Source organism: Cercospora kikuchii, assembly GCF_019650295.1.
Source record: "Cercospora kikuchii DNA, contig_00006, whole genome shotgun sequence".
Lineage (NCBI taxonomy): Eukaryota > Fungi > Ascomycota > Dothideomycetes > Mycosphaerellales > Mycosphaerellaceae > Cercospora > Cercospora kikuchii.
Genome location: NW_025408587.1, coordinates 1,360,461 through 1,375,161, shown reverse-complemented (window position 1 = coordinate 1,375,161; position 14,701 = coordinate 1,360,461). Strand labels below are relative to the sequence as shown.

At 53.3% G+C, this 14,701-nt stretch overlaps 2 protein-coding genes across 2 annotated transcripts; one reads left to right on the top strand and one right to left on the bottom strand.

Moving 5' to 3' along the window:
- Positions 1 to 439: 439 nt before the first annotated feature.
- On the bottom strand, positions 440 to 9,287 carry CKM354_000945400 (DNA-binding protein kinase TEL1; the record flags this gene model as incomplete). Its single annotated transcript, XM_044804877.1, has 2 exons — positions 440 to 9,210; positions 9,257 to 9,287. The coding sequence occupies 2 exons, from the start codon at positions 9,285 to 9,287 to the stop codon at positions 440 to 442; spliced, it is 8,802 nt and encodes a 2,933-aa protein (XP_044660812.1).
- A 386-nt stretch (positions 9,288 to 9,673) lies between these two features.
- CKM354_000945300 (uncharacterized protein) lies at positions 9,674 to 14,693 on the top strand (the record flags this gene model as incomplete). The annotated part of the gene is made up of 2 exons (XM_044804876.1): positions 9,674 to 14,593; positions 14,646 to 14,693. 2 exons carry the CDS (start codon positions 9,674 to 9,676, stop codon positions 14,691 to 14,693), a joined length of 4,968 nt encoding a protein of 1,655 aa, XP_044660811.1.
- Between the last annotated feature and the right edge of the window lie 8 nt (positions 14,694 to 14,701).

Sequence of the window (14,701 nt, the reverse complement as noted above, 5' to 3'; positions counted from 1 at the left end):
ACTTTGGACGGCACGAATCAAAGATCGCCATTGCTACTAGCAGTCGATCGCCATGTTGTGTTGCACAATTACAAAAGAACGTGATCTATTAAGGTGTTTCGGTTGGGCGTGGACGTCGATAGTGGGGGTTTCTCGAGCAGAGCGCCTGTATCGGGTTCAATATGTGCCGCAACGTTTTCGACTGCAGATGATCTCGTCGTGGCGTTCGTGATAATTGCTGGTGGCAGTACTGTGTTGTGGCAAGCTTGGGCTGGGATGTGTTCAGAAAAGTAGACGCGCGAAGTGAGTGATTCATTTTCCACGGCCCACACGGGTCGGATGTGGGCAAGGCGTGAGTCAAGTGGAATTCGTGGATTTAGTCTGAGCACTTGATGATATGTGCATATTGTACAGACCATTCTATCGCTCTATATAATATCTGCATGACTTCGACCCATCACTAAAAGTACGCTGCCCATCCTGCAAACAGCACTGCCAAGTGCTTCTCGTCTGTAGCTTGCTGGATCAACTCATTGACAGCTGCAGCAGTGCTCAGCGTCTTCGACAACTTCTTCTCCACGATCGATAATGCCCGATCAGCTTCTCCTGCCTCCTGCTCGTTTCTCTTCGACGAATTCGCAACAGTACCATTGCGGCGCGAAACTTCTGATTGCGCGTCTTGCATCCTTTTGGCTCGCAGTGGGGATATCGTCCAGTTGTGCAATGGATCGTAGCGCAGCACATTCAGTAATGTCATAATACTGTCCTTATCCTCACGAACCGCATCCAACGTGAACTCACAGCAGCGTCGGAATACCCCCTCCACACCGGTTGATCCCATTCCATCCACGATGTCGCGAGTGAGCCGAAAAGGCACGAGCTCTGGAATTGGTAGAACCCGCCCAGCCTCGAACGCGACCCCGAGATCAATGTGCACCACTTCACCTGTCTGCTCATCGAGCAGGATGTTACTGCAGTGTCGGTCCCCGAGACCAATGATATGGCCAAGGATGGATATGCTTGCTGTCGTGCGTGAATATGCGGTCCGCTTTGTGAACCATTCGTCCGGGTCGTCGAAACGCTCCAGGAAGAAATGGCGCATGACAGGATTTAGATTAGCACAGACCTTCTGGAATGCCGCGACGCGGTCGGTCGTAGAGCCTTGTCCATTGGCGTATGCCCGCGCGATCGTCTCTCGGGCCTTGTGCGGGGCCATGTCCTTGGGATAATACGTTTTATGCGCCGGGCTCAGGAAATCATTGATAGGCATGGAATTCGGGACGAATTCGATGATGCCGGACCCGCTGGAGAGCGGAATCACTTTGTATGTGCGCAGCTTGAGATCCCTCTGTCTCGTTGCCTTGTGATTGCGTAGCATGCTGCTGACTTCATCGAACACCTGTTCCATGATGGCGTCCTGCCGCAGGTCATCGTCGCCGCTCTTGTAGAGCTCGCGGTACCATTTACCATCAGTCGCTTGCAATTTCAGCATCTTTGGTGCGCTGAGACCACTCATGATGGATACTGTCTGATCGACCCGTGTGATGGTGGGCACATCACTATAAGATGCGCTTGGTCTCAACGGCAATGTGATGGTGGCAGGCGGTAACTCCATTGGCGGGATCTTCTGATGCACGCGAAAAGCCTGCTGGAAGCGACTGATATCGATCTTGCTGCCACCGCCCCCCGACTCCGGCTTACTTTCTGCCAATGCCTTGTACCGCGTGTCTGCTGCAAATAGTCTATCAGCGATGCTGCGGCTCTCCTCATTCTTGCTAATTTCAATGTGGATTGACTTGGCGGCACGATATCGAGAAGCAGTCGCAGGATCTGTGGCCGTATGCATCGATCGAGGCGCGAACAGATGGTGCAAGCTATGCCAGGGGTGTTCAACAAATATACGTCGCAGCAGTTCCGCTAGGGCTTGCTGAAACGGTGTCTTCGAATCATCCAAGCGTGACATTAGCTGGTTCATCAATCTGACGAACTTCCAGCTTGGTACCTGTGGCAGGTATTTAAGCACTGTGGCGTCCGGACCTTGGTCGACGCCGTCAGTATTTTCCAGCCAGAGCGCGAAGAATCGCAACACGCAGATGTCGTGATCCTCAGAAGCCGCAAGCGCCTGCAGATAGTTCTGCAGACTCAAATTGACATAATCGCTCTGAGTTTTCCTCAAACGCTTTTCTTCCGCAGTATCAAGCTCGAGCCATGTCTGTGCTTGATGCAAGCTTCTGCTCATCTGATGTCGCTCGGGCTGCGTTTTCTTGCCTGTCTGCAAAGCTTGCCTATAGGCTTCGACCTCTTCCTCCTTGCTCTGGCGCAGTTTCGTGACGCGATTCAGGTTTTCGACGGTGCTGGGATTTTGCAATTCGTGATCACAGAACTTGGCGAATTCATAGTGTACTTGACTGATTTCTGATCGATCCTTGGTCCTGGAGACAGCGTTCAACGCGGGCTTGAGATATTTGCTTAGAATCTGCTCAGGTTTCTCCAGACGAGCTTCGGCAGATTCATGGGCGAGCTGCGCAAGGAGACCGGCGCGCCCAACAGCAACGTCTTGACCGCCAAGCTCAACGCCGGGCTCGCTGAGACTTGAGAGCATTTTGACTGACATAGTAGCTTCTCCTGCATCCCATAGAACTGAAGCAGTCTCCATTTTTACGGCGCTTGCCACCCTGATTCCGGCTGCTCCACAGGTCTCGATCATGTCGCTCATGGTCGCTGTTGCGGTGAGTGCCTCCTGTAACTTGGAGTGCTCTCGAGAGAGGCGCGAAAATGCCAGTAGCGCTTCGACTTCCAGTACTCGGCATCTCTTTAGCGTGACATGCATGCTCTGTTGCAGATGCACGTTTTGGCTGAGCACGCCAAAGAGCGTGTGCCTGCCCGACAGAAACACCTTGACGTCCTCGAACTTGGCTAGATGCATCCAAGCATGTCGATGGGCGAAGACTTCCCACCGCTCGTCGAGATCTGCGTCTGCAACGGCAGTTGTGATTTCGCTGATCTCTGTCATGGATGCGAGGTTGGCGTACCAGGTAGGCGATGGAATCGACGCTCGATCTCGTCGGATGCCATGCTTCACAAAATCGAACAACGCAGTTCTGGATCTGTCGAGGACTTGTGTGGCGTCGCTGGCTCTACTGAGGTCCTGCAGCACACTAAAAGCTGCCGAGGACTCGCTGTGTCCTTCGGGTGGCGTGATGTCCCATTGCTGCAGACTTTGCGCTGCTTTCAACATCTGCTCTTGGCATCTTGATGTGTTCCCTACGCCTTGCGCGACCAAGGCGAATGCTAAACTGTTGAAGTTAAGGCTCGAGAGCGACTGTATCATGCCAACGGCATCATGTTCAGCCAGTCGATGCGTAGAACGCATGTGGCTATCCATTTGCGCGGAGCGCAGCATCATGCTTCGGAAGCCATCTCCCTCATGATCCAGTCGCTCGAGCACTGCACTCAGCGATGCTTCCTGTGTGACGCCATAAAACGAGTCAGGCTCCTCCATTTGTTTGTAAACGGACAACAGAAGTTCAGGCGGAGGTCGAGATACAGCTTGATCTTGAGATGAGGAAACCCTCCTCGAATTCCTGCGGCTGTCCTGGACAGCTGGAAGACATGTGGCTTCAGCCAGCAGTAGTGCAGCTGCGGGCATGGCACTTCTAGCTGCTGCACGAACAGCGACCATGTAATCTATGTTCAGCCAATGAACGCGATCTGCACGTGTCGCCTCTCCAGGAAACGGTTGACTTCGCAGATATAGCAAGACGCGCAAGAGAAATTGTTGCTTAGGTGAGACGTCCTCGTCATCGACACACAAGTGGTCGTTCACAGCTTGCGCGAGGAGCGGCGCAATTGTTGTGTGCTCATTGGTAAGCAAGATGTGTATGATCTGAGGAAGCAGTTCTATCGCAAGCCCGCGAACATTTTGGAATAGCGCCACAAGAGAAGAAATTACTGGATCTCCAGCAGCCCACGAGGACAAGACGGACGCTAGCTCTGTTGCCCAGACCTCAAGACTCGTCTCGCGGGACAGTGCCATTGCCTTCTGCACGAGGTTGGTGTCCGGTCTTTTGGAGAATCGGTCCATGACAGCCAGCGTGGGCTCATACCCGTATGGCCCGCCATAGATTGCAGAATAAATGGACTCAGGGGTCATCTCTTGGAACCGTATGCCTCCTTCGGTATCTGAGCCATGAGCAAAGGTGTCCCGCATTCTGCGTAGAGTGTACTCTGCTAGGCCAGCCTCTGACCGGTCTTGGGAATAGACCAGGCGAGCCACCCTTGTCACCAGGGCGGTGTGCGAAGCACGCGAGGCATTCTCGGCATCCAGTGATCTCATCAACGGCTTCTCGGAGACGGACTGAACAGGTCGTGCTCCAGTTGCGGCGTAAGCACGTCCCAATGAAGTAGCTGCCCACGTGGTGAATGATCTGCTGAGCGATTCAATCTGCAAAATCTCCCAGATCTCTTGGGAATATCGTGTTGCCTGTGAATCATCGCCCAAAACATCTGATGCTGTTGTCGGCGGCAAGACGAAATCCTCTGCAAGGATCTGTAAAGCTTCAATCGCATCATCGCGGGAACAGAGTGAGTCGTCCGCACTCCATTGATTAAGTAGGAACAGCAGGAGGGAGCTTTCGGCGCTGTCGGCGTTGGCGTTTCCAGGAAGCTTGACATTCGCTAGTGCTTCACTGAGCCCTGAATACGCGCTACACTGAGTGTCCCGCGTCAATTGTGACAAGCAGCTTACAAGCCACGTCTGGAACTCGCCCATGACCCTCACAGTCTCGGAATGGTGGCTTTCTTGAGTGGTGCTATCATGTCTACTCCGAGAATGCTTTCTCATCTGCAGAACAAGAAGTATAACAGCGCCTGTGGTGAAGCGAAGGGCCGAGCGAAGGTACTCGCGACTTCTGTCGAACAAGTATTGCAGCAACCCGATTGTGTCGTTAGCGCAGGCGCTGTCGCTCACAAACGGTCGGAGAGAATGAATCAGCATCTCCGGGCCAAAGCCATCAAGCGCAATCGTTCCGGCGAGAGCGACCGCTACCATGACTCGTCGAAGGATTCGACAACACTGCAAAGACCCCAATGACATATCCACGGCATCCAACAGCATGCGAGTGGTGAGAACGAATGATGAAGCATCCCAGATGCTATGTGGAGAAGCGTTGACACGTTTGCACAGCCTGATCAATTGGTCCAACAGATAGTGTCCAGTGAATGATGGCTCCAGCGCTGGCGGCAATTCCTCGTCTTTGCGAGTGTACTTCATCATTTCGGCGAGTGCTTCCGCTGTTTCAGTATAACCATCATGCTTGGCCAGCCATTTGTCTGATCGTGCGTCCTGCTCGGTGGAAAGCAGGATGTAGCCAACGATCGTGGGGAGGTGTCGACTGATGAGCTTCCTGTGCTGATCCTTGCCACCTATGCTGTCTCGCAGGCGATGCTCGAGGTGATTTGGATCTTGCCCTTCCTGAGGCTTGCTCACGACGTCTTTGGCTAGGCAGTACGCCACGCATTTGCCGTAAGATTGTCTGATAGCATCACGTGGCATCAACTTCAAGGCTTTCTGCATGACCTCCAGCCCAGCTTCGTCGCCTCTAAGCACCAGCTGCGCCATGATCTCGGATCGATGACGCCGCAAGAGGTCGTACAGGGAGGCATAGTGAAATGTTTCCCAAGGAAGTCCAGAGATGGCATTACCATTCTCGAGCCAGGTATGTAGCAGTTGAGGTGCGAAGAGCGAGAACAGCTTTTGAGGATTCTGCAAAGGTAGCGAGGATGCTAATTCTTGGATGCATTGGCGGGCATGGGCAACGCAACTATTGACTCGCCCAGCAGTCTCGAATATGAGCCAAGTGCAGGATCGCAGGAGCGATCGCCAGCTTGACCCAAGTTTCGACAAGTGAAGTAATCGTAAGGCCATGCCTTCTGGCCAATCCAAATTGGTGGGCAGATTTCCCGCTAGGTCGTCGAACATGCGGGCATGCTCCGAGAGCACTAGCCTGCCAAACAGAGTGGGGATCTGATCAGCAAGCTTGTACTGCACCGCGATGGGTAGTTTACCGAGGAGTTTGAAACAGCAGCTTCGCGGAGTGCCCGCATCGCTGTCGCGGCCATAATCCGACCTGAGCTGGCAAAGTTGTACAAGTAACTGGGCCAATCTCGTCTGCACGCTAGGGGAGAAGATGTCATCAGTAAGTGCGAATTCGGCGAACCAATCGTAGGTGTCAAGACCTAGACAGAAAAGGTCGCGCTCGCCACTGTCTGTCCAGATGTCGATGGAGCTTTGCATGAGGTCGAGCACGCAGCCCAGCGCAACATCTGAAGCACGGTAGGGATACTTGCGTGTCAGTTTCTCCATGAAGTATCCCAGAAGGCGTTTGGTGTCTTCCGCAGTCAGCGGGATACCTACGCCTGGAAGATTGGCGATCATGTTACGACACGAGAGAAGCTCTTCGTCGCTGAGAGATAGAAGGAAGTCTACAACGGCTTCCGAGGCTGATGTGATGCTGACAACTCCTCTCGCGCCTCCTTGCAGGGTGGTTACAGTAATGCAGTAGAGATGCACGTTCAGCCTGAGCGCCGTGCTGCTGTACGATACATCGTCATTGCTCAGTAATTCATGTCTGCTCTGCAAGATATTGCTGCCACGACTCTGCTGGGATTCGGCCGCGTCGTCGAAGTCCATCGCGTCTTCATCAAGTATGTCATCGCTGTTGACATATCTCTTGTTCAGCCCGGTAGCAAGAGCATGGCATATTGCTCCCTCACAAGGTCGCTGTTGCCCAGCGACGGCCGCATTGATAAAATGGTCGGGTAGCTTCGAGCATGCTGCAGATAGAGTGGAAACGAAGGACAGCATGTGCTCCGCTTCGCAGCGATCTGAGGCAACGAAGGCGCTCAACGTGTTAAGCATGTCGTTCGCCAGTTTCTGTAGCTGTCCCAATTTTCGAGTATCCCTGAAAGTCATACACCTGGAAACACACTCGGCGGTCAACGACGCTTTGCAGAGCATGGTAACAGCATCATTACTAGGAGGCCGAGCGCGATCGTGCACTAGGTCTTTCCACGACTGCTGACATAGACCCAGCTCCGCAATGTTGTGATTGAGTATCAGAGACTCGGTCGCTATTCGCGATGAGTGGGTAGGCGTAAGCGGAAGCAAAGCGAACTTCTTCATTGTGTCGCTCAGAATAGGCTTGGTAGCTGGTTTAAGCAGGAGGTACGCAATGGCCGCCTCGTCCTCCATGCAAGATAACCACGCTCGGGCACAGATATCCCAAACAGGAGGCTCGCCAACATGCAAATGGTGCAGTGCTTGACCAAGGCACGTCGAAGTGAGAATTAGTATATCCGAAGCTTCGTATGATGCGGCGTTCATCGTAGTCGGCTTGTCTTCGAGCTTGCTTGGCTTGAAGTTTTGAGACAGCCAACTCACGATGCTCTCGGACGTAGCGGCTGCCATCGTGGGGTTCTGTTGCTGCGACGTCCTCATCAAGATGGTGAGCAAAAGCATAACGGCATCTGACAACTGGCTCGGGCCGCTCAATTCCATTGTATGGGTGATAACGTGAATGAAGTCTAAGCATTGCGCCTGTGATGTGAGTTGTGAGGCGAGCAATACAGACAGACTGTAAGCCGCAGCGCGGCAAGTGGAGTTGTTGCCCAGTGCGCGCACACCTAACTGCCATATTGTGTTCCATGGATCCGTCAGATTAGAGCTTGATGCACAAGGCTGCGCAGCACAGCTGGCAGCCGCGAGGAATGCCCATGAGCATATGCTGGTGTTGTCCTCGGTGCAGTTGATCAAGAGGCTGTTCATGACCTTGTGGAGTTGTTGACTCGAGAACCGCAGCTGCTGGGCGAGAAACGCCATTGTTTGGAGAGCACAGATTCGCTCTTGTGTTGTACCTCGATTTGTCGTTTCCACAAGCGAGCTCAGCGGGTCTGTAAGTCGCAATCGCTTCTTCGGACGGAGATCTATCTCATCTTCGTCTTCGCCGCGGTCCGCCTCGTTGTCAGCATCGGGTGTCTTATGCTGCTCTGCATCGATCAAATTTCTGCGGAGAAAAGCAAGTATATTCACAAGCACCCAGTTCAACTCTGCTCGTGCGCCGGTGGGCCGCAGTGAAAAGAGCGCAGTGGCGACTTGTCCCTTCCGTAAAGGGCCGTTATTGATTTCGAGACGCACATCTTCGAGTAGCAATCCATTTCTGTCGTGTCTAATCGAATATTCGGTCTCCAAGGTGTGCAGGAGGCCAGTCAGTTCGGGTAGCATGGTCACACGTTCCTCACCTTGCATCGCATGCGAGATGTACGGTCGAAGGAGAAGAACCGTTATGAGCATTTGACCAAGGGCTGGAGACTTGGCGGACCAAAATTGCTTGACAAGGCGAAGGAGCTGGCTCGTAGCTTTTTGCGTGGCTCGGATACCTTCTGTCCTCATCCACGATAAGCTATTGTTGATGGCTCCGAATGCATCAAGGTGTGCTCGTTCTCGAGAGAGGGTGGATGTCTTGAGCGCATTGATGATTGTCCACAGGTGATCGATTCCTGATGACAGTCTTGGTGCGTTCGGCGCTACGGTCAATAATCGGAGGCAGCCGACCATCTCTTCTGCAACCGGCTTTATGATCGATCGCTTGCTCTGCGAGCCCACGGAGTCGCGGATGGTAGAACGGGAAGATAGGTGGCTCAGGCCGTAGCCCGTGCCTCCTCCCATTGAAGAGGTATCATCATTTGAGACTTCCTGCTGGGCCTGTGAGATCACTGCACTGCAGAATCTGGCCAGCTTGTCCCAGTGCCCGGCGTTCATTTGTTCCACGTGCGGCTGATAGCTGAGTGCCGCGCGCAAGGTCTTGGCATAGTCCAGAGCCAGCGGCTCACACAAGCTCCCGTTCGTCAAAAACAAGCATCCTGTCACATGGTCTAGTACGGCTCTGATGGTCTTAAGTTGGAGCACACGTACACCAGCCTCGACCGACTGGCGCAATCCGCCTGCGATGTCAGAGAGACGATTCGTTGCACTGGTACGGCTGTTTGCGGTCTTCGCATTGAGTAGCGAGTTCTGTCCATCTAGGGCAACTTTAAAAAGAATTTCGAAGATATGGTGAAAGTCGCGATCGAGAAGATGTCGGAGCCGGCTGCTGTCTTTGTTGTGGCGAAAGATGTGCTTGAGGTCGTCCAAGCCTTGTCGACGGTCGGCGGCCTTGCTCGCCTGGATGAGATCTAAACGGTCAGCTTCAGACCGGGCTTGGGGTGGATGAACGCGTACCGAGAGCAGACTGCAAATTCACCTGAGCCATCTTGATGATTGCAAGCGCTCGTAAAAAGCACAGAGCTTATCGGCGCGTGAAGGCATCGAGCTTCGCGAATACGTTCGGCCAAAGCGAGCTCGAAGGCAAACTGGAGCAGTGATGGAACATTGGTCGAGGCCGACTTCAAAGTGAGATGTATGTGTCAGCGGTGAACCGATCCGTGACTCTTCTAGCGAGCTCGAGTTGCATTGTCGGTGTTTCGCACGTGAGTGGCGCGAGAGTGGTCAGTGAGGTGTTTGGTGAAGTGGTGAAGTACGGAGCGCCAAGACAAACGCGTGTGGAAGTCGCGACTTCTCTTCTCTCCAGCTCAAGCGGAAAAGTTACTGCTGCTAGATGCGAACCGGCCACTTTGCAGCAGCGTGCTTACATCAACCATGGCGGCTGAAGACCCGCTGTTGCGCTTGCAGATCCTGCAGCGAGACCTCGTTGCGGCGACCGACTCGCAACTGAGGAACATCACGCGCCTTTCGGACCAGCTTGACGCCAGCGTCAAGGATCTGGAGAACTTGCTGAAGCGCACGAGGAAGAACGACACCAGTCGCAACATCATCAAGCCAACGACCAGTCCCCCGACCGATACGATCACCGTCGACGATGTCGAATACCTTGTGCGAGAAGAATTTCGAGACGCGGCTATTGCTGTCGCCAACGAGCTCGATCTCGACGAGGTCGAGGCGGCGAAGCTCTGCATACAGGCCCAGATAGACGGCAGCGCGCCCGATGCGTCCTTGCCTTTGCGTGCCATGGTTCGATTCCACGAGCAGCGTGCAACATTACTGGACTGTATGCGGCTGTTGTTGCAACTGGGCATTGACACAGATGCCGCGCCCGATGAGGAACAGACGGAAGCCTTTCGAGAAGTGGGAAAGAAGATAGTGGAAGGGAGGGGTCAGAAAGGCAATGAGGAGAAGCGACCAGATCCCTCCGCATACTGGCGTACCTGCGTTGATGGGCTGGGTGACATCGAGAACTTTATAAAAAAAATGGCCGACGACCGGGAGCGACTTGCCGTCACGGAGCTGAGTGCATCGCCAGACAGGAATGAGGCCCTTCGTGCACAACGATACCTGTTGACGCGACAGCATGAGTTCCTGGCTGCCATCATGTCTTACTTGATACGGGGCAGTTTCGTGCAGCCGGAGGACTATCGCATTTTTTTGAGCAAGGCTTCGACTTTGGAGACAGAGGTCGACATCACGATTCATTATCTACCCATCTTGATCAGTGGCGCATCGCACATCGGATCTGAAGGTGCTACCAGTACAGAAGTTGCTCGCGAGTTGCACAAACTGTTCACCCCGGGGAACACGCAATTGCAATGGAAGCAGCCGATGCTCAGGGCAGCGGCAACCATATGCTGGCTCGCTGAGTATAGCTCCAGGTTTATGGGCACCTCGCATGCAGCAAACCAAAGCTCCGCCACTCGCAAAGCCGAGGAAGAAGCCCGCACCAAGCTTTTCTTCGACTCTTTAAAAGATAAGGCATTCCATTTCATACTGGCTGCTGCCGCCTTCCTGAAGCCGGTAGCCTGGTACGATCCCTCGCGCACTGGAATCGTCGATTTCTTGGTCGATGGGGCAGTGAGCGTGGTGGAAATGCCCCGTGCTTCGAACGATTTCTCGATACTGACTATGCGCGAGCTGCAAGCATTCGCGGATGCTTTTGTGACCAACATGCCCGACTGTCTTCGTAAGCTGAAGCTTGACGAGGATGAGATGAGGCGAACGCTGCTATCGCAGTCTGGTAATGGACAAGCGCATTCTGAACTTGATCTGGAGCGTTTCATGGTCATAATGGCCTGCGCGTATCAGGACGATGCAGAGGCTGCGCATGACTTCTGGGCCGACAAAGAGAGCAACCTCTACGGGTTCCTCAGATGGGTTTCGGTGCGACTGCCGACCCCTCGAGTGGCAGCATTTTGTCAACTGTTGAGGTCCATTGCGTGCGATGACAAATCTGCCGATCAGGCTCATCGCTTTCTACTTGAAGATGCGGGCATGGTCTCGGGAAAGCTTCGCAAGACATACGCAGTCAGCTGGACTCAGATCTTCAGTGAGCTTGAGCTATATTCAACCGGCCTCAAAAACCGACCAGCTGCCGTACCTGCTCCTGGCCAAGAGCGCACGCCTGTGGAAGACAACTTCGAGGAACCTGAAACGGGCATCATGCTGGACTCGTATCTCAGTCTTGCCTCGCACATATGTCGCTCTAGTCCAGAAGCAAGGAACTGGCTGCTAAAGGACCAACCGTTCCATCTTGGCGAGGTGATGTTCCAGCTGGCCCGAACTGCTACCATTGCGCGTGTGCGAGCGTGCTGCCTGGACTTACTAGCGGCATTGCTCACGGACAAGGTTTTGGAAGTCCGCAATGGCATGTGGGTACTTTTGGACAGCTGGATTGCAAGTGCTGGTCTAGATGGGTCGCACCTCCCGCGAACGCAGCCGCGTATTCAATACCCAGCCAAGCAATATTTGCAGGCATATGCCAATAACGCGGAAGCAGGCGCTGCTCTTTTGGCACTTTTGAACGCACTGGTGTCTCCATTTTCAACTCAGGCTGACATGCCAATCGACAACCTGCCATTTCCGGAGAACCTTGGATCACCACATCGACACGCAGGGATTGAAATTTATATTGATTTTGTCATGGACGCTGTCCTCGCCCGCAAAGTACCACGTATGCCGGCCGAAGGTGAGCTCAGCCTGTTGACTTTTGTTCGATACGAGTGTTTGCATTTCACTCAGCAGTGTCTTTCAAGCTTCAACGAGGATTTGGTACTTCTGGCAAATACGACGAGTGTTGCGGTCGAGTCAGCCATGGAGACGAAGTCATTGGCTACATATGCTCGATTACATCCATTCGCTCGCGTGATGGAGTGGCTATTCGACAAAAATGTCATTGCGTCGGTCTTCGCAGCTGCCCAACAGAACTTGGACACCTTGGATCACGCTGAACCGACTTCCCCCATTGTTCGAGCCACTGTCAAAGCGATACAAATTCTGAATCTGGCATGGAAAATGCAGCCAACATACTTCGACATTGTTCGCCCTATCGTTGCAGGACAGAATACAACGACACAACGGGTCACGAGCTCTACACTTTCTTCAATCGACGATGCATTTCTCACGCACCTCGATGCTGTGATCGACATTGCTCAATTCACCTCAAGCAAGCATCCCGAACTCAGTCTTGAGTCCACGGCGCTGTTACAAAGAATCGCATCCTCACGAAAGATATGTGAGAGTCGCGAGCCTGGTATGGCGCGGTCAACTGGCAGCAATCGTCTCATCGGGCTGCTGGCTCCACTGAGCGAAGATTTGACTCTCAGTCTGCAAGCCAACTTCCATCTTCTCGAATGGGATTTGGAAACAGAGGACATTCCGCCTAAGATGATCAAGGCGAAATCATTACTTGACTCTTTGCGCGCAAGTCTCGATGCCGCCAACGGCAAGCCTTGTCTCGCGCATTGTCTGCTTGGCTTCCAGTGTTACGAGCGGACTGTGGGTGTTGCAGATCATAGTGCGTTTGGGTCTTCGAAGGCGTTGTTCCATGCCATTGCCAGATGCGCCGTCGAGATGCCCGTGATCAGCGGGCCATCGGGTTATAGGTCGTGGCTTTTGAGTGTGAAGCGTGGATGTCTCGAACTGCTGTTGAGGTTGGCGACGTCCACGCTGACTGAGCGCATCGTTCAGCCGGAGCTGCGTTCCATGGATTTCTTGGCCGCACTGTCACGATCACAAGCACCAGCCTCTACTCATCCATGTTGGGATGGCAAGACGACTCTCGAACCAAGCGCCCTGTTGGACTCATCCGCTACAGCTATCCGCGACTTCATGCATACTCGAGAGTCATTCTTTGAATATGCTGCGTTCGATCTACGGGCAGCTGTAGAACAAGGAGCGTTCTCCGTGCAAGAGAGGATCGTAAGCAGCATGCTAGGGTCCATCAGATTGAGCAACGGCGAAGAACTGCCCACATCGTCCGTCTTCGAGCTGTTTGATTTCTTCGATGTGGAGACTGTGCCTGCTCTGGAGCCAAATTACACCCAGTGCACGGTATTTGGCGACATTGATCTCTCAAGCTGTACCAAGGACGATCGAGAAACAGTAGTGGCGTTCGATCTCAACCTCGCGCACCAATTACTGATTCTTCGAAAGCGTGAATTGAAAGAGAATGGGACGCTTAAGGAAGCTGCCGACTTCGACAAAGCGTCCGATGAGATATCGGCCATTCTTGCTTCGCTCACCAGCCAGAATAATTGGAGAGCGATACATGCAGCACGTGTTGCTGCGCTAGAAAGCTGGACCGAGCTGCTGTCGCTCATTGTTACCAAAGGTGGTTTGGATGACACTGCGATCGTACCACTGTCATTGCAAGGTTTGCTTCTCGTGTTGCCCAAGTACGAGAAGAGTCTTGCGGACGACATGGAAGCAGCTGGACTACTGGCCAAGCTTACCTTGACTTTCACGATTGCGATCAGTCCGGCTTCTCGCGATTCGTCCCAGCAAACTGCGAACGTGGCGAATGAGCGCTTGCTTACAATATTCCGGATCTCACTCAAAGTGCTCACGGACAGCAGCACTGATCCGGCTCTACGCGATGTAGCGTACCGAACAAGCTGCACGATTCTTGCAAACCTTTCAACGACGACCACGTCAACGAACGCAAAGCAGCTCTACCAACTAGCGCAGAACGCCGGCGATCGGCTGCTTACTGTCGTTACTGAAGATGCATTCTCCGGACGCGGAGTTACACGCGTGTCCGCGCTGTTGTTCCTGGACAGCATGGTATCACTGCACCAAGGCCTCAAACTGAACACGCCTTTGCTCAGGGCCTTGCTCAAACTGAACTTTATTCCAGTTTTGATCGATATGAGCATTGGCAGTGTCTCCGCTGCATTCCATGCACAAGAAGAGGTGGTCACGACCCTTGCGTATTTCCACACGGCGTTAGCACTCATGTTGCGACTATGTCAGACACCAGATGGCACACAATTGGTTCTTAATTCTGGATTTTTCAGTGCTGTCGACGACAGCAAATTGTTCAGCACGGATCCCGACATTGGCTTGGATATTGACAATCCCGCAGCACTGGAAGAGTTCTACTCCATACTAACAGATATACTGCGCGTGATCGTTGCTGCTGTGGTCAGCAAAGGCTCGCAACCTGGAACAGCGTTCTTGCAACAGCATCGCTATACTGTCCAAGCAATCTTCAAGCAGGCGTCTCGCGGGCATGCGGTCAAGGTGGCAAATGAGCTGAGCAGACTGATCCTTGCGACGGATTTCCTGGAGGTAAGCAGTTCTGATCTATACTACCGTTTATCGGTCACTGACAAATTTGTAGGAAGACGAAGCTGCCACTGGAGGGGCATCGAGGAACGGCTTTACGTAGACAAATAC